The sequence below is a fragment of the Caenorhabditis elegans genome, chromosome X (genome assembly GCF_000002985.6).
Source record: "Caenorhabditis elegans chromosome X".
Lineage (NCBI taxonomy): Eukaryota > Metazoa > Nematoda > Chromadorea > Rhabditida > Rhabditidae > Caenorhabditis > Caenorhabditis elegans.
In genome coordinates, this window is record NC_003284.9 from 10,499,082 (window position 1) to 10,520,326 (window position 21,245).

General features: G+C 35.1%; 1 protein-coding gene and 12 non-coding genes across 15 annotated transcripts; 5 read left to right on the forward strand and 8 right to left on the reverse strand.

Annotated features, from left to right (window-relative positions):
* Positions 1-808: 808 nt before the first annotated feature.
* On the forward strand, positions 809-20,498 carry vab-3 (Paired box protein 6 homolog; the record flags this gene model as incomplete). Of its 3 annotated transcripts, NM_001029399.4 has the most annotated exons (12): positions 809-1,024; positions 6,821-6,913; positions 10,372-10,519; positions 11,896-11,973; positions 12,042-12,168; positions 12,237-12,340; positions 13,217-13,332; positions 17,290-17,412; positions 17,479-17,561; positions 18,343-18,620; positions 18,759-18,928; positions 19,437-20,498. In NM_001029399.4, 11 exons carry the CDS (start codon positions 6,907-6,909, stop codon positions 19,568-19,570), a joined length of 1,368 nt encoding a protein of 455 aa, NP_001024570.1. The 3 variants fall into 3 exon arrangements, with proteins under 3 accessions (NP_001024570.1, NP_001024571.1, NP_001024572.1); NM_001029400.4 differs by lacking the exons at positions 809-1,024; positions 6,821-6,913; positions 10,372-10,519; ... (2 more) ...; positions 12,237-12,340; positions 13,217-13,332 and adding an exon at positions 16,343-16,364 and having other exon boundaries at positions 19,437-19,570; NM_001029401.6 differs by lacking the exons at positions 809-1,024; positions 6,821-6,913; positions 10,372-10,519; ... (2 more) ...; positions 12,237-12,340; positions 13,217-13,332 and adding an exon at positions 16,922-17,029.
* On the forward strand, positions 1,157-1,212 carry F14F3.13. The gene has a single exon (NR_071983.1). It is a non-coding gene; the product is annotated as an Unclassified non-coding RNA F14F3.13 (non-coding RNA).
* F14F3.9 lies at positions 1,157-1,212 on the reverse strand. Its single transcript, NR_071984.1, has one exon. It is a non-coding gene; the product is annotated as an Unclassified non-coding RNA F14F3.9 (non-coding RNA).
* Positions 2,007-2,113, reverse strand: F14F3.14. The gene has a single exon (NR_071985.1). It is a non-coding gene; the product is annotated as an Unclassified non-coding RNA F14F3.14 (non-coding RNA).
* On the reverse strand, positions 3,049-3,154 carry F14F3.17. Its single transcript, NR_102205.1, has one exon. It is a non-coding gene; the product is annotated as an Unclassified non-coding RNA F14F3.17 (non-coding RNA).
* Positions 3,490-3,630, forward strand: F14F3.15. Its single transcript, NR_071986.1, has one exon. It is a non-coding gene; the product is annotated as an Unclassified non-coding RNA F14F3.15 (non-coding RNA).
* Positions 4,567-4,685, forward strand: F14F3.12. Its single transcript, NR_071987.1, has one exon. It is a non-coding gene; the product is annotated as an Unclassified non-coding RNA F14F3.12 (non-coding RNA).
* On the reverse strand, positions 4,936-5,008 carry F14F3.16. Its single transcript, NR_071988.1, has one exon. It is a non-coding gene; the product is annotated as an Unclassified non-coding RNA F14F3.16 (non-coding RNA).
* Positions 6,014-6,441, forward strand: F14F3.8. Its single transcript, NR_071989.1, has one exon. It is a non-coding gene; the product is annotated as an Unclassified non-coding RNA F14F3.8 (non-coding RNA).
* F14F3.6 lies at positions 6,270-6,418 on the reverse strand. The gene has a single exon (NR_071990.1). It is a non-coding gene; the product is annotated as an Unclassified non-coding RNA F14F3.6 (non-coding RNA).
* F14F3.10 lies at positions 8,564-8,765 on the reverse strand. Its single transcript, NR_071991.1, has one exon. It is a non-coding gene; the product is annotated as an Unclassified non-coding RNA F14F3.10 (non-coding RNA).
* On the reverse strand, positions 9,880-10,150 carry F14F3.7. The gene has a single exon (NR_071992.1). It is a non-coding gene; the product is annotated as an Unclassified non-coding RNA F14F3.7 (non-coding RNA).
* F14F3.11 lies at positions 16,777-16,886 on the reverse strand. The gene has a single exon (NR_071993.1). It is a non-coding gene; the product is annotated as an Unclassified non-coding RNA F14F3.11 (non-coding RNA).
* Positions 20,499-21,245: the final 747 nt, after the last annotated feature.

Here is a 21,245-nt window from a genome sequence, read left to right on the forward strand (position 1 = left end):
GAATGGAGAAGTGGAGTAAAGCCAGCTACAAGCAGGGCAGAAAATATAAATGAATAAGTAAAGAAATCAGTTACAGAAAAGTGACATTAAATTTTTTCCACGTATCAAATTATGAAAATTATTCATAGCGAGGTTTTTTAAATGTTTAATTTGCAGTTACACTGCTTGAATCCGAATATCGATGCGGTTGCATTAATATTTATGTATAAGGAATCATCAAAAATAAAAGCAGTAGCTGATTAAAACTTATTTTTAAATCAGATATGTGGTGCATCTCCTTTTCAGAAACCAAGTAGTTTTGTTCGATCTGTTAAATTCTGTTAATCACAATGGTTCAGAATGTCTGTAAACATGCTTAGAAAACTAATGAGGTCGGTGGAGCAGAAAGTCTGTGAAAACTTCTAATTGGAATCAGGTGCTGGCAGTGAAATCACAAAATATCTTGGTCTGTACACCGGGCAAGAGCATGCCTACACCCCGCGAGTTTGGCATGGCTAATCCCTTGTTTGACAGATGTTCAGGGGGAAGGAGCTACCACTGAATAGTTTCCACGTGAGTAGAAATTGATTCATGTTCATAACATTGATGGCAATGTATTCGAGAAACAATGCCCATCTGCCACAAGTTGCAAAAGGTAGATTGTGAATAAAGCTGCGCATAATCCATAGAGAATATGAATGAAAACTCCGCCCATTTCAAAGAAGACGATTGGCCCGAGAATAGAAGCAAAAAGTCAGCGGTGTCCTAGGTGAGACAACGGAGAAAACGTGTCCGGGCGCGGCTCTTTTCAATTGTGGACCGAGAGGGAGAGACGTCGACGTCTTCTTTTTATGTCACACTATATCGTTGAAATAGTTTCGCGCTTTTTTGTTCTGTCCCCCGAAAGTTTGTTGGACAGTTAGATACTGAGGATCTCTTATTCTAACACTTCCAATATCTACACTTACACTAAATTTTACGCTACACAACACCAAAATCCGCGAGTATTCAAATAGTGACGGTCGAGTTGACAAAAGTGAACGTGGTGAGTTAAACTCTTGTTGGGTAATGAGTTAGCAGAAAATCAATAAGATGGCGAGCACTTTCAGATGGGCGTGCTAATGAGGTGGGCATGGGCTAGAAGTAAGAACTACCCTTCTTCGTCGGCATATATTTTCTCATTTCAGTCTGTTGCCTTTCTGCTGATTATCATTAGACTTTCTTGTTGAGTAGATAAATTTTGATGCCTCATTGACAATCATAAATAATAGAGAAACAATCGATATTGTCATAATGATAACAAACTAAGTAGGAATAATGTAGAACTGGTTATATTTTGAATAATTTCAAAACTCTTTGGTCTTTAGGCTAAATATAGAAACCGAGTCCTTCTCGAAACATTGATGTCGTGGGCTGCTATCATGTGTCTCCTATGACTTCAAACTTTTCTGAAATTACGTTACCTAATTTTTTTGAGCTTTCATGTTGTATCACAAAAATTTTTCATTCTGCTATAATTTTTCACAGATAATTGTTTGGTTCTAAATTCTGGGCAAAGTTTCAGAATATATTTTGAACTTTAGAACTGAATTCTTGAGCATTTCTGATTTAAAAAATCTTTTTGAACTTTTGCTACAACTTCTTTTCTCTACCATAAAATGTTTTCAATCTTGTTCGATGCTTCTACAAAAACTCCAACATCAGGAGCCATGCTTTCTCCTCCCACTTATGTTATTCATTGTGTATGTACATCCGCATGTGTCCATCATTGACTCCAAATTCCATTAGCCATCTACCGTATCTGGATTTCCGGTGTGTGACGCCGACTCCATGGCCAACACAGAATCATCGTAATTCTCCCCGCAATCTACATATCGCTACTCCAATTTTCGAATTTTGCCCCGTGTTGCAATTCCAATGCATTCAATCAAATTTAAAAGTTTTGATGATTTGTCTACTCATTTTTCCCACCCGTTCCGTTTTCTCCATGTTCAACATTTTTGTCGCCACCACCATCACTGAGAGGGGTTTTTGTAATTGGCTTGAATTGACACCCATTAACCGGCACACCCGCTGTTTGGAAGATGTCATAACGAAAACGTCGTTTGATGGAGGTCTTTGTCCGCGCCTTGTTTCCCTGTCCCTATAGTTGAAGGTGTTCGCCATCAGGCACCACTACTTTTTTGGCGCCCCTCTCTTTTTCTCTCTCGTCAGTGTCAAACGAGTAGTTGAAAATTGTGCTATTCCAAATTACATGGAGCCCCACTCCTCTGACCCGAAAGCCTTTCCATCAAATTTCGTTTTAGTAGATCTTTTTAACTTGTCATTATGCTCCTTTGGATAAACGATTTGGCTCACAGGCAAAGCATTTTCAACTGTGGGGACATTCCGGAAACACTTAGCCAATTGATAATGACAGTCCATCGATGAGTTATAAGATATGTTATCAGATGTACAAATCTGACACCCATACAACAGTCCTCACCTCGCTCTCGTCGTCATTCAGTTGCCAAAATCGTCATGCCTACTTCCAATTATGCAACTTTATCTTACGGGAAAATCTAATAACTTTTGCATTTCAGCTATGGCACACATGTTCAAGACATATTTTTAAAAAGTGAAAAGGTTGTCGGGAATATATAAAGATAAGGTATTGAAACTTTGGAAGCCCACGTTGAGACACTGTAAATAAACATTCACATTCACAATTTTTATCGTAGTCACTAATGTCTTGTTCCTTTAAAAAACATTTTCAATTTGCGGATTACAGAGGAACTAACTTCAAAAATTAAAAAAAAATCATTGAAAACGTTTTCTAGAATTACTTTTATTGAGTTAGAAAAGTAGAATCATGCGCAAAGTTTTTAAATTGATGTGCAAGAAAAAATTATCTTTAAGCCTAAAAAGCAAAATCCAATTTACGACACTTCCAAACGACAGTAAAAATTTTAAAAATTCAAAACTTCTCTTTTTATTTTTATCCGCAATCTTTGAATCACCAAGACCACTATTATGAGCAACTTCAAACAAAAAAGTTTATGAGTTCAGATGTAGTTCGAGATACTGAGTCATGAGCCTTCTCCTTTTCGTTCTCAAGATTTTGATCTCCTCAAACCGAGCTGGGTCCATTTCTACAGCATTGTTCTATTCTTTTGTCAAATTGGCTTTTTTAACCCTTTCTTACCTGCCGAGGCCTTCTTTGTTACCTTCCGATCACCACATCTCGACGGTCCTCCCCTCTTTATCTTACTTGCTGCTAATTACGTGTTCTCGTCAGTCGGCTCCAGGCCCGGATTAACTTTGACTACAAAACATATGTCGTTTGTGTTGTCTCGCTGCTGCATCAATTCTGGGTCAATAATTTGTGATTAGCTACCACCTCCGGTCTAATTAAGGGCTCCACAGGTTGAGGCAGCTCACCTTCTGTTGTTCTTGTTTGGTAATACCAAAGCATCTATGTAGTTAGACTTTTGTAAAAGATTATGAATCAGTGAATCAGTACTTGCAGACAACTGAAAAAGAGTACATGCTTACTTTGACGTTAATGGAACTTCTAGAAGTATCAGATAATGTATTAGAAAATAGGTACCTGATTATCATATGGGCCAGTGACTCGGAGACGAGTGATAAAGTATCACATGTAACTGAGCATGTAGTACATGTACCCTAGAAATCCCACCTTCCATCTCACCTTTTTCGGGTCTTACTTCTGTTATTCTTTTTTAGTTTCCATAATTCACTCAAAACCGCTCATTACCATTACCACATTACTACTTCTCCGCTATATGCATTTGATATTAGACACCAACTATTGTGACCGGTGTCTTCAGTCTTTTCCCGCAATGGAGTAGGTGACTGTCATTATTGTAATTTTGTGGATTGGGGATGTATATAGGTCCATTTACTAATTAACGCACAAAAATTGTTATGGATGCGCCTCGGGTAGCTGTGTCGGCGTGACAGGTTATAAAAGAACAAATTGTTGGACACAGAGGTATACTGTAATAACTACCTCTACTCGTACTATGGGTGACCGGTATTTCGAATTTTCGCGTGCACTTTTTTTGATTTATTTTTCCAAAATAATATTTATAGGTGCAAGCTTTCTTTGAATCTTATTTTGTATCTTTTGATAGTAAACAAACAGCCTTCAATGAGGTAATTTTTTCTATAATTTACGTATAATTTTAAAGTGGAAATTTATTGTTTGTTGTTTTGCTACAGCGAAGGTCTTTGAAATTTGTAGTGCTGCCATAGTAATAGAAGAACTACGCTATGGTTAATTGCTCAGATTGATCCCAAGAGTATTTCAATTGTAGGCGCCAAACTTACTTTGGTGCACATTACTAAATATAAACAGTGTCGCAATACCTTATGACTTTTACTCTCAACATCTTCTCAATTTCTCAATTTACTACTTACCCTCATTTCTCAACCAATTAATCACAATTGAACCTCCACAAGTGTTATTTTTCTCAGAAGTGTCTTGACTCAAGTCAGCGACCATCTGTTATCTTGTGTCATTCATACCCTTATTGAGCCAGTCATTTAGTCAAGACGAGCACATTCTGTCATCCACGCAACTCTATTAAACGCTTATTGTTTGATTGATTACAAATGAATTTAATAGTAGTTGTAGTTGAAAAAGCAGGAACTTGAAACTATGTTGCCCATGCTTGTTCATATTCGATGCACTTCGAATTGTACTCACATTCTGAAAGCGAAAAAAGAAAAGGGAAAATTGATGACAGCTGGTTAAAGAAAGTCAGATTTTGATAGAGAAAGTGTTCGCAAATACTTCAAAGCTGTTGGACTTCATTGATGTCAGCTTAATGTTCCACTTTCCAGTAATGTCTTTTCTTCAAATCATGTTATATATCTTATTATATTACTATTATATTACTATAGAAATGAAGTTCATTAACAGGACTTAAAAATATGAATATCTGTTAATTGTTTAACTCTTCTTTTATTAAGTACAAATTAATGCGACTATATTGATGTCAGAGTTTTTTTTGAAACTAGTTATACTTTTGAGCTCACTAGTTTCCTTTAATATTAACACTTCAATTTAATAGAAACTGAAAACTCACCAATCGCCCGAATGCATCTGAATAAAAAATGGTATGGTATGAAAGTTGCTCACCGTAATTCCTTACCTAACTGAACAACTTATTGCACAAGTAACTTGTCTGTCCTCGTCAAAACTGTCAACCGGAAGACAATTATCGTGTCCGTTCTATCAGTACAACACTCACTTATCGAACACGATAACGTCAGACTGAGATCTTGAAGATTATATATTAGTGTTTTGGGTACTGGTAGAAGAGGGACTTAATCCCTTGTTTTTTAAACACCTGACTATTGATTTAGTTTCCGCTTACCAACAAATCATTATAAAATTTAGGAATGAAAATTTCAATTTCTTCAACAATTCAGTAGAATCAATTAGACGTTTCATAGAATCTCGAGCGTCTCAATGTTGGTTTTTTTTTTAATTAAGGTTTGTGCTCGTTTTTCTAGAAAAAATCGTAAAGTTTCGTTTTAACGTATAGGTGTGCGTTCTATACGATAAAAAATTGTTGAGTTTAGAAAGTTCTTTTTTCATTGTTGTCATCCCTTCTTCCATCTTTGAGCGAATCAATGATTCACATGAAACACGTGACATTTTGGGCGTTGCCTACTGTAATCTGCTTTTTTATTTTGAGATACAAACGAAGAAAAAAGCGATCTTTGGATAGTTGGATTGGAGACTTTGATTATTTGTTTCAAATGAGGTCATTTTTCAGCTTGAGATTGCACTTGACAGCTGTGCTCCCTTTTTGTGCAAACGAAAGGAAATGCTGGAAATTTTAACATTTTCAAAAGTTTCAACTTTCATTCTAGTAAAAAAATTAGTGGCAAAAAGTTTTAGTTATAGTGTTAAAAAAATTTTAAGTCGATAAATATTTTTAAAAAAGTATTCCCGAAAAGCATCCAATGTTTTCTGAGTAAAAGTTTGAGAAGGAAAACACACAAAAACTGAAGGAAGGGAACAGAATTTCAACATTAGGCGGAATTGAAGTGAAACGGAGCGCAAAGCTAGGAAGAACATTAGCTCATCGAACCGAATGTATATTGCGCGTGTTTCTTCTCAGTCTTTTTCGGTGTAAATTTACTAGCGACACTCGCTCTCCCTTCACCATACACATATTCCTGGCTCTTCTGTTAACATTAAATGATGGCACCAATGTTAAGGTATGTTTCAAAAGCACTTGGCATCCCCATCAGTCTTCAGAAGCCCTGACTAGCCACTGACCATCGTGCGAGAGGCGGGGCATTGGACTACGGTGCGCATGACGTATGAACCAATAGTAGAAGGCGTGCGATTGAATGACACACACATACACCGATTGCAAAGCACTTTCTATGGTTAAACTACCTTTTGATCCGGGCTTCTTCGTAATATTAATTTAATAAACTTCATCACATTAATAAAACCGTTTCAAAACTATTCAATTTTAGAGTGAAAGCTTTCTATTTTTTATTAGTTTGTTTGCAAAGGTCATCACTGCTTGATCGATTTCCTTAATCTCTTATCAATAGTTATCAGAAAAGGTGCGACCTTTTTGACACGCTCGTCAAATCAAGTGTATCGACCGTGAAAATAGAAAATGTTGAAAAAACGCTGAACGTCGAGATTGCCTTGGGATTGCCTCCTAAGTTTTCGCTTCATTGAACCTTGTTAGCTAAACTGACAATTATTGTAAGATATCTTTTCTCTCTCAATGTTCCCACCTTCTCAACTGATTATCCTAGATTTTTGAAAGATTAATCATTTTTTAATAATTTTAATTTTCAGACTTATTCGTACGGAGACTGAGTTGTCAGGCCGTTTTTGCCAAGTGACTGATGACAGTGGAAGACGATCAAACTTCTTCTGGCAAAATGTCAGGTACGTTTCACGTTTTCACTTCCATTTCTAAGACATGCATTAAAATAAAATAAGATATTTAACTGTCCAATTCTGAAGAGTTTTATATATTTTTCTGCTTTTCATGCTCCGCTCGTAATACTTTTTAATCTTACACAATCTTTCTTACTAAAATATATTTATTGATTCTTGTTAACATTTTTAAAATCTTTTTGTATATGCATTTTTAATTGCCAAAATAAGGTTGTGTCAGCACTACAGTCACTTAAAACAGACTTCATTTCATTTTGAAATTAACACATAACATCAATTCTGAATTCTGTTATTTACTTGTTTATTTGTCAACCAGTTTGTTAGACGTTTTTTCACAAAATTCACTTCTATTGAAAATTTAAATTTCTGATTTTATGTACACTGTTCAACATCTGTGCAATTCGCTAATGTTTGTGTCAAATTGTTTTATTTGAAACCGATTCCACTGATTAAATTATAACCGAATCGTCCCCCGTTTCTTTAATTCCCATTCACAATTTTCTTCTTACAGTATTGATTTATATCACGGTTTTCTTTTATTTTTCTATCCTCTTCTTTTTAGTTGTCGTTCTTCATCTCGTTTTCGTCGTCGCCATCGTCTATGTCTTCAGCCTCATCCTACTCCACCTCCTACAGTATTTCTATTTCGATTTCTATTTCGAAATTCGTAACAAGAAAATCTTTCGCGCTTTTTCCATTGCCTCGCATATATCCTATGTCTTCTGATTCACTTTATATCTGGAAAATATTGCTTCTCGATCTAAGCAATTAGACCAACAGGGAGGGACTTGAAAATTAAAATTGCATTTGCATCGGAATAAAGCGCCCTCCACGACAAAAAGGTTGAACAAGATAGCTTCAAAGATTTGCAAAGTCTAGGAGTGTAGGAGCAACACGACACAATCAAAGCAAGCACAGCTGGTTTCAAATCTTCTTTTAGAAAAAAGGGAAGATTTGAAATACTCTATTCCATTTGAAAGAATAACAAAATATGATGATGATGATGGCAATAGTTAGAGCGATGTCATTTTTTTATTCAATTCTTCAATTCAACACGCTCTGACCTCGAACGTAAAACGCGTTGAAGGCACACCGCAACGACTGTCTTTTTTCCCCTCATAAAAATAAACGGTTATTGTAGTGGTCATGACAAGTTTTCTGTTGAATTGAGAGGCAAGTAGGGGAGAATTTAAAGAGTAAAAGTCGCGAATTTTAAGTTAGTTAGATATATCGTGTGACCCTGCAAGGGATTGGTTAGAGAAATCATAAATCATTCAAACTAAAATAAACTTTTAGTAATTATGCTAATTCTTGCCATTCTATTCAGCATAGTGGTTCATAATGGAAGAAAAAAATACAGGATATATGTTCTTGTTGCTTTCACTATTTTAGACAAAAACTATGAGCAAAAGTCACAGTTTCATATTAAATTTTTAGATAAGTGCATTTTTGTAATGAAAATAGGATTAAATGTGAATAAAAGTTGTCAGCTTAAAACATTTCTTCTATTCTTGAAAAACTTAACAGAAAAGTTGTGCAACTTTTTCAAAAAATGTTATACTTAACAAATAAATCTAATATGTATATTTTTCTTCAAATTTCTAAAATGAAAGACTATTCGTGATTTCGCTTTTTGTGCTCTCTAAAGACAGCTCAATAACAATCTCAATTTCACACCTCCGTGAGCACATTCACTCAGGAAGCGCGGTACCGCTTATATTTCGGTTGTTCAGTATGAATGTACATATTTTGTTAGTATGGCAGCGAGATGAGAATAGGAAAACCCTACAACTACATATACAAAGCTAACTATTTAAAAGGGACTGACTCTCAAAAATCGCTGTGTTGACATTCTGCTTTTTTTTATGATTCGAAAATGCAGTCATTCAAACTTTTAACACAAGAGGAAGTAGAAAAGTTGAGCAGAGTGTTGTGCAATCTGGTAATTAGTTGGCCCATTTGTTGTAGGTCTCATAAAGATAAAAATCTTAGTAAGGTTTACCAATATTGTTAGATAAAGTGACCAAGTAGCATTATTATGATGCAATAGTCCAATCAGAAAGCTCTCCAGCCGTTTGACGGCTGTGTAGACCACTCGGAAACAGTCACCATATGGACCTTGTCGGGAATCCAAAGACACAATGCTGTCATCAATATGTTAATACTGTCTTTATGTCGGAGGTAACATATTAGGTGGCAGAAAAAGGTCCTGAGAAAAAAGACGAGGGGATTAGCTAAAATCACAATTGCGCAATTTATAAAAACAGGAGGTGAGCATATAAAGTCGGAAAAGGTACATCAATGCTTAATTAGAAGGAGCAAAGCGGAACAGGTTGCCACTAATACCCTCAACACGTGTTCAACGGAAATACTCAAATAGAGTTAAAATAAATCTAATTATTTGATTTTGAATAGTGAAGAAATAATAAGAAAAGAGCAGGAAAAAAAACTGCAGTGATTGTTTACAAATATTGAAAAACCACAGCATATTTCAGAGCACGAACAGAGAACAAACATTTTATTCAATTAGTATAAACTAGGAGTATATCGACTTCAATTCTTTTGAAATTTCATCTTATCTCTGTTTTTCATCTGGGTTTCGTGAAATTCAGTTTCCTAATTACTTTTGAGCAATGTTTGATATTTTATATAAGCACAATTTTATTTTTTTCTGATAAAGCTGTTGTTTCAAGTTTAGCTCTAACTCGTTTGTTTTGGGAATAAGTTCAGAAATTATCCCAGTAATGGAAATGAAATATCTTGTAAGACACGTTTTATTTTTGTAAACAACTTTTTTTCATGTAGTGAATACGTTTATTGTGCAAGAGCAAATTTTTTAAGCGATGTAAATGTCTGCAATCTTTTTTTTAGTAGATTTTTGAAATGTTAAACATATAACTTTATTAAATGAATCCAACTTGCTCGACGCCATCATGTTCATTTCTTCTCATTTTCTCCCAATTTTGAATCCTTTTTTTTGTCTCAGCTATAATTAAAGGTTTGTGCGCTTGCTTCCGGCACCGACCACTCGTTAGCCAGTTGCGCGAGCCGTCGGCTCACTGACCCGTAGTCAATTACGCTCAAACATAGGATGCGATGGAAAAAAGGATGCAGAGAGCACTCATTTACCTTCTGTTTTGTAATAATAAGAATCATAATAATGACAATCTAATAATGATGTTATTGTTTGAAAAAAATTCTGAAGAGCAGCAGTACATAGATGAGTAGAAATAAATACTCATTCAGAACATCGACAATATAAACTGAGGAACTTTATAATATTCACTTATAGAAAAAATAATTTATCGATTTAGGTAACCTGGTAAAAGAAAATAAGACCTTTCGGGTGCGAATAATATTTTAATACATCAGTTTTTTACTAGTGCGGACTTTTTTTGAATTAAAAACATTTCAAAACAACAATTTGAAATTTTTCTAATTTGTAGATGCTGGACACACTGGTGTGAATCAACTTGGAGGCGTATTTGTTAATGGGCGTCCACTCCCGGATGCAACACGTCAAAGAATCGTGGATTTAGCGCACAAAGGATGCCGTCCTTGTGATATTAGTCGTCTATTACAGGTTTCCAACGGGTAAGTCTTAAAATGTTTCAATGAAATCTGAGTTGGACTTCTTGCTCATTTATCCTCTGAAAACTTCTGAACTAGACAAGAAAACAAATTTTATAACCAACCGATTATAAGTACATTTCACCTCCAATTAAGTTTTATGACAAATTTTTTACGAGTTCATGAAGTAAGGATACGTTTATTTTAAGAAATTTATGTGAGCTTGTGTTCAGTTCTTCTTTCTTTTTTCTTTGATCAGTAGTTCAATTTATTTTAAGTTAAAAAGAAAAATACTATATTTTTTCCGTGCAGTTTTCAAGTTTTCGAAAAAATCCAGCAAAATTCATGGTAAATTGCCACAATTTCAAAAATTAGGTTTTTTTGTAATATTTAGAGCAATCTAACGCGTTTGATCTCAAATTTTGAAAAATCTTTTCTGACTGATCTACAAAATTATGACATACTAAAACTAAGTGAGTCTCTTCTTTACTTTGGTTAGTACCATTAATTGAAACATTAAAAACAATTGGCTTTTTTGTTTGCTACAATTGTCATACTGGAGCTGTCCCACCTCTGAATTGAACATAATATGCATTTTTGCTCCTCCTCCTCTCTGAAATTACAACAAAATAATTACACTGGTTTTTTATTTTTTTTATGTGAAAAATAACTTTAACATGGATGCTTATTATATTAAAGTTTTCACGCGTTTCAATTCATATGAAATTTCAGAAATGATAACAGTTTCAAAAATTTTATTTTATATTAAAAAGTACAGCAAAACATTATCCTGTTCAAATTGAGAACTAATGCTTGAATCTTCAAAAAATTCACTTATTAATTTTTGATCAAAACATTATTTCTACAATTACTACAATTTCAAAAATAATTTGCAAGGCATTGTGTGTAGTAACACCTACTCTCCGATTTCCAAATATTAACAATTACAACTGCCAAAAAAATAATCTTAAATTTTTCTTAGTTGTTTAGTTTTAGAATAAAAAACATCAAATAAAAAAAAACACAATTTCTTGCTATATTTTTTAACCACAAGAAAGCTCTCGTTGTGATTATTTTGATAACAGTTTAGTGAAAATATTCAGAACGCTGATTTATACATAAAACAAAATGAAGTAAGTTACCGTCTTTTTTATAATCTCCACAATTCATTGGACAATAACATTGTTGAAATCAGTTAACGTCTTACAGTCTCCTTCCATTTCTTATTTTTTCCCAATTGAGAATAACACGCATCTTATTCTTTATATTTTTGTGACATCTTGAAGAATTGGTGACAGCTGGGAGGTTACAAAAAAGGTGGCAGAACGGTTGTATTGCTTCTGTAATCCCTTCTCTCCTCCTCGACTTTTTTGTTGTTGAAAAGTGCTAATCTTTTGCAGGTGTGTCTCCAAAATCTTGTGCCGGTACTACGAGTCAGGCACAATCCGACCACGAGCAATTGGTGGCTCAAAACCAAGGTCTGTGTATATACATTTTTTATTCAGCAATATAAATACAAACGATTGAACACCTTTTCTAATTCTAGGGTGGCCACGAGTGACGTCGTCGAGAAAATTGAAGATTACAAACGTGACCAACCTAGCATTTTTGCATGGGAAATCAGAGATAAACTGCTAGCTGATAATATCTGCAACAACGAAACAATACCAAGCGTGAGTATTTAACTTGAATGTTTGAAACTTTTTCACGGTATGAAATATTGAGATATACTTAATTTCAGGTATCTTCTATAAATAGGGTTCTACGGAATTTGGCTGCAAAAAAGGAGCAAGTCACAATGCAAACAGAGCTTTACGATAGAATTCGAATAGTTGATAACTTTCCGTAAGTTTCAAAATGAATACTATTCATTCAAGGTTACCATATTACATATTCGAATTTGTTCAGATTTTAAATGATTTAATTTTAGTTTTGAAAAAAACCCGAACCATTCAAATCATTAAAATAGGCACTGCTATCATATTATTTAAGAAATCAATATTTTGTGTTATTATAACAATGTTGAATACTGAAGAAGAATACTAAAAATGTTTAACATCTGGAAAATGATAAATTAATTATGTTGTGAAAATTAAAATACCGCAATGATGCGATAGTTTAAAATTTTAAGTAGAAAAAACATTTGAATAAAATGCTTTTTCAACAATCTATTCAAAGAAGAAAAACCAATACGCAATAAAACAGAGAAGGCTCAATTATATGTTTATGATTCCCTAAACCATTGATTCGATTGAAACGGTTTTCTGTTTTATTCATATTCCCTCTCCAATTTTTGTTCTCTTTGACAAGTGTTTGACTATGCTTTCAAAAGTGGAATCAGTTTCAGTCACAAAGCCGCCTGTTGCAGTTGTTTCCGTAGTGTGAGTAAAACAATGATAAAAATTATAAAAAAACGTACAAGAACAATTGTAAAATTAATATTTATTAAGCATTGTGTTATAGTATTATTTATTTTGATATGTATCAAACAAGATATCATGTAATATTTTCATCATTCAGAAATTTTTTATTGAATAATTGTCAGATGAAGTAAAAAAAACAAATGAAAAACTATTCAGATTGTCAGAGTTGACGATCCAATAAATTTTTTAAAGCTTGGAAACAAACACAAAAAATTAAATATATGATTTTTATATCACTTCCAGCGTGTTTTGATCCATTCTATTGATGTCTTCACATTACTAATCAAATTATTTTCAGTTACAATTCCAGTTGGTATGGTCAATGGCCAATACCGATGAATGGAGCAGTTGGATTAAACCCATTCGTTCCTGCACCACTCATCGAACCAAAGACTGAAGGAGAGTTTGAGAAAGGTGAGTTTCCGTTGTCTCCAGGCTAATCGGTAATTGCTCACAACGCTGTTTAGTAAGTCACATTGACTTAGATTCTATGTCAACCACACGAAGCCTTATTGCCTCCCCGCGAACACTAATAGTAGTGGCGAGAAAAAAGATTGGATCAGTGGTAGTTGGAGAGTCTATTCAAAGTCTAGAGTACCCTAATGGGACATAAACTTTTTTACGAGGTGCGTACAAGAAGAACACCTGCTGCTGTTGCTGGTAAGACCCGCGAAGGGGATAGTTCGACGGTTTGATGGTTCATTAAGTTGACACTATCGTTACATTTTATCTTGTCCTCCACGTATGGCCCTTTTTGTCTCGTACCTTCGCGCATTCACCCTCATTATTCGCACTCATTACTACCTCATTCATCAAAATCTTGATACATTCGTTTATTGGATTTCGAGTCCTAGCTTTTTCTTTTTTTTAATACATATTGTTGTTCTAATTTCACTATGCTTAATAAGTTAGTGTATAAAGTTTCTCTTGCTCCCTTTTCTATTAGTAATAAAAATTAGAAAAAGAAAAATAGGGCCGATAACATTTTTGTTCTATAGTGAGAAACCTGTTCTGCTCTAGCTGTCACCACTTGCCATCAGTCCGTCATGTTTAGTCTACAGTAAGAAAGACTAAGCGCCTGACCATCTCCTCTCTCAAACACTTGGATTCTTTCAAACATAACTGGGGCTACTGTAGGAAGCGACAGTGTAAGATGTCAGTTGAAAACGCCACTCACTTACCCATACACACATGCTTATCAAATTTAGAAGCGGAAAATTTTTGAACATCAGTTTTTTGAGAACATTTAACAGTCTTCAGTCAATTGACATACACGAGAACTATGTTAACACTGTATCCATTTATTTTCAACTATAAGAAAAGTTGATGTCACGCCTCCAAATGCAATTGATTGGGGCAAATTAACGGATTTTAACAGTGAAAGCCATAAATCAGAGATTTAGATAACTTAAGTTAATATTAACACGGTAAATGTTCATCCATAAACGGATGAGTGAAATTTAACAATGGAAGGAAAACATATATATAGTGTTTAAAAGAATATAACAATAGCTGTAAAATACGTCATCGAGGGTCTTAGCTAAAACACTATCTTCTCAAATTTATATTATGTATTAGAACTTTGTAGAAATTTGCGAAAACCTGCTCACTTTATAGTAACAACTGTTTAAAACTAACCAGGAAAAAATTTGGATAACAAAAGCAACTTTTTTAATGTTTGAAGGCATTTGCAGAAATATTGACTTTTAGATAATCGCCCAACATACATTTATCATCGAATTAGCAAGATGCTAAGTCATGAATCAATACAGCAAATATACGGGACAAAATTTTGAATTTATGTGGCAATCGTGCTACTAATCGAGAATAATTACGGAAGTGAGGTGCGACTCTGTTCGCATTCAAAAATTCAAAAAATGTTTATTTTTGACGTTTATATTGGTTTTTATTACAAAGAGCTAAGCTGTTATGCCTTCTAAAAATTTATTTTCGAACATAAAAACAACGTTATATTTGTACAAAGGAAGAAATAGAATAGTGAACCTAATTTAGAATTATAACGGGTTTTCTGTAGTATCCTCCATCATTTACAAAGCTATTCCTTGTACAAGTTGTATTTTTTTTCCTTTCAGCACATTTAGTTTTTTAAAATCAAAACTTGTGAACAAAACACTTGATTACATAGAAAAATGGTCACCACCCATTAAGAAAGAAGTCAAAGAAAAGAGTGTCAATGACAGTATAAGTTGGCCGGGGAGTGACTTTTTACTAAGTGAATTATCGAGCGACTAATTTAATTTATTCACTAAGACAACAAACATAATCGCAATTTTGTCTTCTTCCTCTTCCCATCACTTTAGACTTTAGTTTCTCTGTGAGACGCCGCTCTTCTAGATTATTCAGTTTTGTTGCTATAATTCTGATTTTATTTTTAAATCATAAAATATCTGTAAACTTGCTATTTGTGTGTACAGTAAGTTTATTTGCCTAAAAATACAACAACTGAACATTCTCACAAAACATGAGCATTTTTTCCAAGTGTCGTCTTTGTATTGATTAGAATGATTGTGCTTGTTTAAAATATTGAGTTCATTGTGTTACTTTACCATACATCAAATGCAACAGCATTCTTATTGTTCTAGCATCCCATATTACAACTTTATACTAAAAATCACACTCCTACCATCAATTTTCGAAATCGCCATTTCACGAGGTGGTGAAAAATGCATTCATGCTTGACTGAATACCTTTTATCAGATAACCTCTTTTTATCTCCACTTCTTTCTCCTCTCTTTCTCTTATCACATCTCATCGAAATACCGTACGCAGTGGACCACGAAAAATGGATGAAAAACCCTCACGAGTAGATGGACGCACACAAACTCAACTGACTTCCCCAAGAGGCAAATTACACCGAGTCGGCGCGGGTCCCGAAAGCTCGGTCATAAATATATGAGACTTTAGCGTTCTCATGGAGTGACAAGAAGATGGAGAAGAAGCTTGCTTTTGGTACCCGTTGGGTTTGAATATCAATAATTGGGTGGTGTACGGTAGTTGGGCGTGGTCGTCGCGCCGTCTTGAATGTTGGTTGACGCGCGACGCTGGAGTCTCTCCGACGATTGGTCTATCTGGGCAAGCCTAGAGGGCTGTTTGCTTACTGCGCCTACCGACGACGTCGTTCAATCTGAGTCTCTACGTCTTTCTGAATTCATCGGACGCCTCTAACATCATCGCCACCACCACCACTCCAAACATACTCCTCACATCACTCCTTTCTATCTGATTTTGATTGCTTCTGACAACCCGACAGTCGGCCCCTACCGACCGTTTTTGGGAACAAGCTCGAAAAACTGGGCTCCAACGCTGATTATTCCTGTGCTCCGTCGATCTACTGTATTCCATCGTCGTCCTACGCGGAAATGCAACGCACTGATTTGTATACAATAAGCGACACCCTTCCAAGATGCGATCAATCGCTAATACGAGTTATGGAAACACTTTAATTTATCAAATTATGAAAGAGAAAACACTCAATATTTGGCGTTGACCTACCGCCTAATTCGAATTCATACGTTTCGGAAACTGAAGTGGTCAAATGTGTTCGATGGAAAATTCGATTTTCGCAATTTCACAAAAGCAGATTATCGCATTCAGTCTTCCACATTTACATCTAGAAGATGATCACCCTCTCAGGTTCTCTTGTATTTCATAGTGTATTTATTCCAAATTTTTTCAACTTCTTCTCTAACTGGTCAACACATTAAGAAATTCTCACTCTAATTAGCTCTCGTTAGTTCTCACAGAGAAACAGTTTCAACTAAAATTTTTCTTTCATAATTTAACGTAGATATTTTACTAAATTTAAAATAGTTTTTTATCATTACTTTTATCAATGAGTCAACTCAATCCCTTCTGACACATCTGATCTGCGTCTCGTGTTCCTACGGTGTTGCGTGATTCTTTGACGACAACTTTCCAAACCATCCACATAGGACAGTGACCCGCCCCTCGACTATCAGTCGGTGGTCATACAGTCTCTTTCAAGAGATGATATCAGCACACGCTCCCATAGTGTCTATCAAGGCACCGCTACCAACTCGCCGAGCTTCCACTATTCGTAAGACCGCTCGTGTCGGTAAATTCTCTCCGTGTAGGTTGCTTTTTTCACATTTCTCTGAAAATGTTTCGTCTCGCCTTTCCCACTTTTTTGCTCGCTTTTCTTTCAACAGGATGCGCATGCTTAAGAGCTTTTGCGTAATGAGCGGGTTCTCATGCTCACCCCCATCATTCATTAAAAGCGGATATCCGACCATTTCCAGCGGATGTTGAGAAATAGTGTTAGGCAACCATCAAATAATACATTAGCGCCATTTCCGGCACTCAATCGTTTTCCATATCGACCATTTTCAGATGAGGACCAAAAACCTCCAACTGAGCCAGAAGATGACGCGGCAGCCAGGATGCGATTGAAACGGAAGTTGCAAAGAAACAGAACCTCGTTTACGCAAGTCCAGATTGAGAGTCTTGAAAAAGGTGATTAATTTAGACTGTTTTATCAAACATTTAAACTCATTATTATATTAAAATGTTTACTTTCAGAATTTGAAAGGACTCATTATCCAGATGTTTTTGCAAGGGAGCGTCTTGCGCAGAAAATTCAACTACCAGAAGCAAGAATACAGGCAATATATTTTTAACATAACTCATGAAAATCAACAGATTATAAAACGATTAGTCTTACTTAATCAGATAGAAAAGTGTAACGAGCCGTGTGCGCAATAGTTACTCAATCCCTCAACTGATCTCAATCACATGCCACTCATGTTTCAAGTCCGGTCACCTAATGTCACCTAATCAACTCGTTCGCGTCCTGCCCCTGGCATTAGCAGCGCACGCGTAGCAACTAGAAAATCAACTAAAATGTCAGAGTGTCACAAAACGATGCCATCATAGCAGCAGTAGCAGGCATTCTTGTATTCAAGAGGCTCTCTTGTCACTGTCTTCATCACACTTGAACTTCCTGCCAATACTTTCTTCGAAACCTGTTCTCAGTCCCCCATTTTCACCATTCTTGAAAAGTGGAAAGGATGGACAGAAAAAGTGTATGAAAGGCAAGGATTGTTTAAAAAAAATTTAAAACAAAAAACATGGAAGGAATGCGTAATGATCCCGTTTTAAGTGCTAGGGAAGTTGGTTTTTTGTGTGGCAAAACTGCAAAGGGGTTTTGAGATTTTAGGATAGAAACGATGCAAAAACGAAGGGCATTTCCCATTTATCTTTATTTGCGATTCTCTGTTCGTCTTCTTTTTCGACATATGGACATAGACTCTTCGTCTTCGCACATTCATCTTTCTGTTAGTTCTGCCAGCTGAGAAAGGTTGGGTCGGGTGGTTTATATCAAACAATTCAAATTTCGAAATCAATAATTTCTTCCTATACAAAATATGTAACAACTAGATTAAGGTATGGTTCTCGAATCGGCGGGCAAAATGGAGGAGAGAGGAAAAGATGAGAAACAAGCGATCATCCGGCACCATGGATTCATCATTATCCAATGGAACGCCAACGCCAACGCCGGGATCAGTGACTGGAAGTAACATGACAAATCCGATTGGATCTCCGGCCAGCACGCCGAATCGATTCCCTTCCAACAATTCGGCAAATCTACCGACAACAAACTTTGTGCCTCAAACGAGTCAGATGTATGCTGGGCTCAGTCAGCCAGCAATGGATCCATATTCGTAAGTTATAGATCAAACCATCATCAACGGTTATGAACTATTTATAACTTTATTAGACTAAAATAAAATTGTTTTTGTAGTCAAATATAATATAATCTACACCATTCAACAATCAATGGAAATTTCTCAATATTTCAGATTTGGAATTGCCAATGGTTTTTCAATGGCTCCATATCCACAAGTAACAGATTTCCAACCACATCACATGTTCCAAGGAAGATCGCCGTATGATTTCCCATATCCAAGAATGCCGACCAATGGGCATGGTTTCCAACAATCAATGAGTCCGGCAACAACGGCGGTAGGAGGTAATAAATGATTGTTGATTTTGATTTCTAATTCTTTTGCGCAAAAACCTATTAACATGATTTCAATTGATTTAGAAGTGTTAAAACGCGAAAGAGAGGTGTAGGTCTCGGGAGTACTTTTTATAATGTGTTGAAAGATGTCAGTTTTTTATGAAGGCTGCAAGCTTGAATTTTTTAGGCTTTTTCGGGCACTAATCCTCAAACTCAGTATTTCTAATAAATTCCGATAGGCTACCGTAACCTCCAACACTGTCTTCTTCAATTCTCCAGCCATGTACTGTGTCGGCCTTCGTTCCCTCACTATTTCTTTGTCTTTTGTGTGACATATGCCTCTGTTGGCTGTCACCTCACATTTATGTCCAATACAATATGCGTTGGGATCAGCACGATACGTTTACCTATACATTTTTTTTCTGATGCAGCGCGCACTCAGATGGGTAATGGGTGGGAGTGTGAGATAATTTTGAAGGGATATGATCTTTTGGGATAATCAGTTGCGTATTTTCAGACATTCCGACACTTTCTTCTGGAATGAGCCTACCGGTTTCTGCAGTGCTCAATTCCATTGACCCGTCTCTGACTCACTCACAAATGCATGAACTCAGCGACCTCACACAAGAACATTATTGGAGACCTCAGTAGAGAATAGTTCTAAAGCAGATTGAATATATATATCCCTATTAAATTTTAAGACATTAATTTCAGTTTGTCTACCATTTTTTTGTCATTCCCTTTAATTCCAGTTCCAGTCCACATCATCATCTCGTTCTTTTCTTTTGGTTCAATTTCTTTTCCTGGCCATAAACTTCTGGGTTCATCTGAATTTCTCAAATCAATTATGAAATCAAAGTCTAATCATGGTTTCATTTGTCACTTTTTAAATGTTAACTCAATTAATTTTTAATAGAATCAATGCAAAACTTTCTATGAGCTTTTTATATTATTTCACCCCGTGGTCCCTTTTTCCTTCATTCATGAGCTGTCACATATTCAATCCCCATTCCTTTATGCTAGATTTTGTAGACCAGTGACTTTTGTTGTCCCATTTAAATGGAACATGTAGAGTATTGCTCTACAGAATATCGTGCACAAAATGACATTTGCCCCACGTCCCCCCCCCCCCCTCTCCTTAAATTTCAAACTTCTTCCAGAGTTTTCAATTGTATCACATATTTTTTATTCTGTTGAGCATGAAAATTGTTTTTCCGTTTTCAAACTATATATTCTTAGGTTCAACTATACAATTCAATTGATTATGACATATTGAAAACGAAAAAAAACTGTTGTTATCATTAACTCTGATTTGTCAGTATTTTCTCAATTTTTTAAACCTTAGAAATCTACCCACTTTCCATGTAGAGTGTCAATTAAATTTTATCTTGGAGTGAGCGATTTTGGAACTTATAGTGAAAAATGAAAAAGTTTCAATTGTTTCATATCATGCATTCTATCTGGTTGTTTTCTTTTTTTCCAAATTTTGACCATTTCCTTCCTCTCTTGAACCGTTCTCTCATTGTTATATTTGTCGAAAAGTAAAATACCTAATGTAATAAAATGTGTACTCTTATAAAAATTCTTACAACACTACAAGACAAATTTTTCGGTTTCACGATTTTGAAATAAAGATACAATTGGTACTGGAAGATAATATTTTTTAAAGTGTGCCTTTCTTTATACATGTTGATATCACAATACGTTTTTACAAGTCGCGATCACTTTCGATAGATTGAAACAAATGTTTGTTTGAGTATTCGAAAACTGACTGAACCAAAATTGCTTGAAAAATAATATAATTACTTTTTAACTAATCATTTATAAGCCAATTTTGGCAAAATTCTAATATGACTTAAAAATGTTTTTTATAGAAATTTAGAATTTACCGAAAACTGAAAAGGAGTTTTTTGATTTCACATTATGCTGACATAAATATCAAATTAAAAGCTCAAAATAGAAAACTTTTTGTTGAATTAAACCTTGTTTAAACATCAACTAAGAATTTTATTCTCATGGCAGTTTATTATACAACTTTTCGATCTGATCAAAATTTTGCAACAAAATTCCAGCATGAAATATGTTTTAAACATAGCGATGTTCCCGAAATCACCGTATTACTTTGGAATATCCTTTTGAAATTGTTCAACAACTTGTTTTTAATTAGAAGCTAACACTTCACAATCCAAAAAGTTTGATTTTTAAATATCTATCCTGCTAGTGTGCTCCAGAATTTTTTGAAATCGCGTCATAAAAGTGTGAAATGATGCGACTTGTAGATTTTGATTTAATGACACATCATCAATCAATGTTACACGGTGAGGGA